This window comes from Mus caroli, chromosome 17, assembly GCF_900094665.2.
Source record: "Mus caroli chromosome 17, CAROLI_EIJ_v1.1, whole genome shotgun sequence".
NCBI lineage: Eukaryota > Metazoa > Chordata > Mammalia > Rodentia > Muridae > Mus > Mus caroli.
This window is the reverse complement of record NC_034586.1, coordinates 70,332,975-70,334,754: the sequence shown is the minus strand read 5'-3', so window position 1 is coordinate 70,334,754 and position 1,780 is coordinate 70,332,975. Positions and strand designations below refer to the sequence as shown.

Below are 1,780 nucleotides of genomic sequence, written 5' to 3'. Positions count from 1 at the left end.
TTAAATTGTGCTACGTAGTAGAATATGCCTCACAACTTCCAATAGAAACTGTTACTTTTTATTTAACAAATGATTTGGGAGGACCTCAAAAAATGTAGCAATTAAGCTTTAAAAAGCTATAAAAGAGAATTTACTTTTCAAATGGAATCTTAAGTTTTCATTTACTTAGTTGGGCACCATCCATGAAGTATGTTTATAAATTCTACTGAAGGAATTATGAATTTTTGGTAAGCTGCAGATCCACTCAGCACATGGCTTTACTGCTGGAGGCCAGACTATCACAACATAGGCTGCTACAGAGCGGCTCACATCCAAACTGTTTGAAGGAGGCTTACCTAATGCCCATGACATTTCCAAAGACCTCACTGCCACAAGAACATTTTACAAAAATATAGTTTATAGGTTTTATGAAATATGAACAAGCCTGGAATAATCTGACATGTAAGTGGTTGAACAGTCAATGCAAGTTGGATTACTAAATACATTGGAAGGCAAGAAGTCGATATTCCCCATCACAAGAAGTTAGAGTCCGTCAGGGTCTTGGCTGTCCCATCCTGTTGATTCCATATCTACTTGGTATATGTGGGAAGGTGGGCCTCAATCCCTGGCCTGCTCCAACTCCTGGAAATGCAAGTCCTTGGCTGAACACGCTGCTGTATGGTGTGTGTCCGCGATTAAGACCCAAACCATATGGCCTTGTCTGTGTGTTCAGAAGAATAACTGGGCTGACGTTTTTCCCAGGCGTATTAAATGCAAACTCCGGAGGTGGGCTGCTGGGCTTGGCTGGGGTTGACGTGAAGGGGGTCCTCTCATCCACGTTCTTTAATAGAGGCATTGGGATTACGTGATGGTCTGAGAAGTTTAGGACATTGGGCGCAACAGGCCCAGAGGATAAGGCAGGCCTAATCCAGTCGTCCTTGAAGATCTGAACAGTCAGCGTGGACACCAGCGTGCACAGCCTGTTGGTCACATGAGCAAGGACCATTTGTTCGTTCGCATCTCGTCGGATCCGTACATGCACTGAGCCAGCCTACAGTAGGAAAACCACAAAAGACTGCTTAGAATTATTATTAGTATTATTCATTTATTTATTTTGAGACAAAGAGTTTCTCTGTGTAGCCCTGGCTGTCCTGGAACTTGCTCTGTAGACCAGGTTGGCATCCCATTCGCAGATCTCTGTCTGCCTCCCAAGTGCTTGGTATTAAAGGTGTGTGCCACCTCCACCCCATTAAAAGACTTCTTAGAATTATAATACTAAGAATTCTGTTTTATTTATAATTTGATTGGTACTTGGTATTTTGAGATAAGAAAAAACTTAGCATCTTGCTATTCACTACTGATGCTTACCAATGTAAAATGTTAATGAAATGATTTGTGACCCTTGAAAAGATGGACTAGAGATGCAGCTCAGTTGAATGCATGAGAGACCCTGGGTTTGATCCCCTGCACTGCATAAACCAGGCACAGTCATGCACATCTGAGATACCAGCCCTGGGGTCGGCAGAACATGAAAGTGCAGAAAGCTAGGATTTCATTACAGCTGCTGAAGATTTGAGAAGACAACTGTGTCCAACCGAGATCTCATAATTAAATAGCATTTCAAAATGCAGAAAAAGGCATTGTGTGGCGGTGCATGTCTTTACTCCCAGAACTGAGAGGCAGGGGCAGAGGTGGGGCAGAGAGGGAGTGGCAGAGGGGGGCAGAGAGAGGGGTAGGCAGAGAGGGGTAGGCAGAGAGGCAGAGAGGCAGAGGCAGAGAGAGGCAGAGGCAGAAAGAGGCA

General features: G+C 44.2%; 1 protein-coding gene across 1 annotated transcript in view; it reads right to left on the bottom strand.

Moving 5' to 3' along the window:
* Positions 1 to 379: 379 nt before the first annotated feature.
* Slc30a6 (solute carrier family 30 member 6) overlaps positions 380 to 1,780 on the bottom strand; it is a 29,577-nt gene continuing 28,176 nt past the window's right edge. Inside the window, exon 13 of the mRNA XM_029471657.1 lies at positions 380 to 1,030. Coding sequence (XP_029327517.1) covers positions 533 to 1,030 — 498 coding nt within the window. The 3' untranslated portion in view covers positions 380 to 532. The remainder of the gene's footprint in view (positions 1,031 to 1,780) is intronic.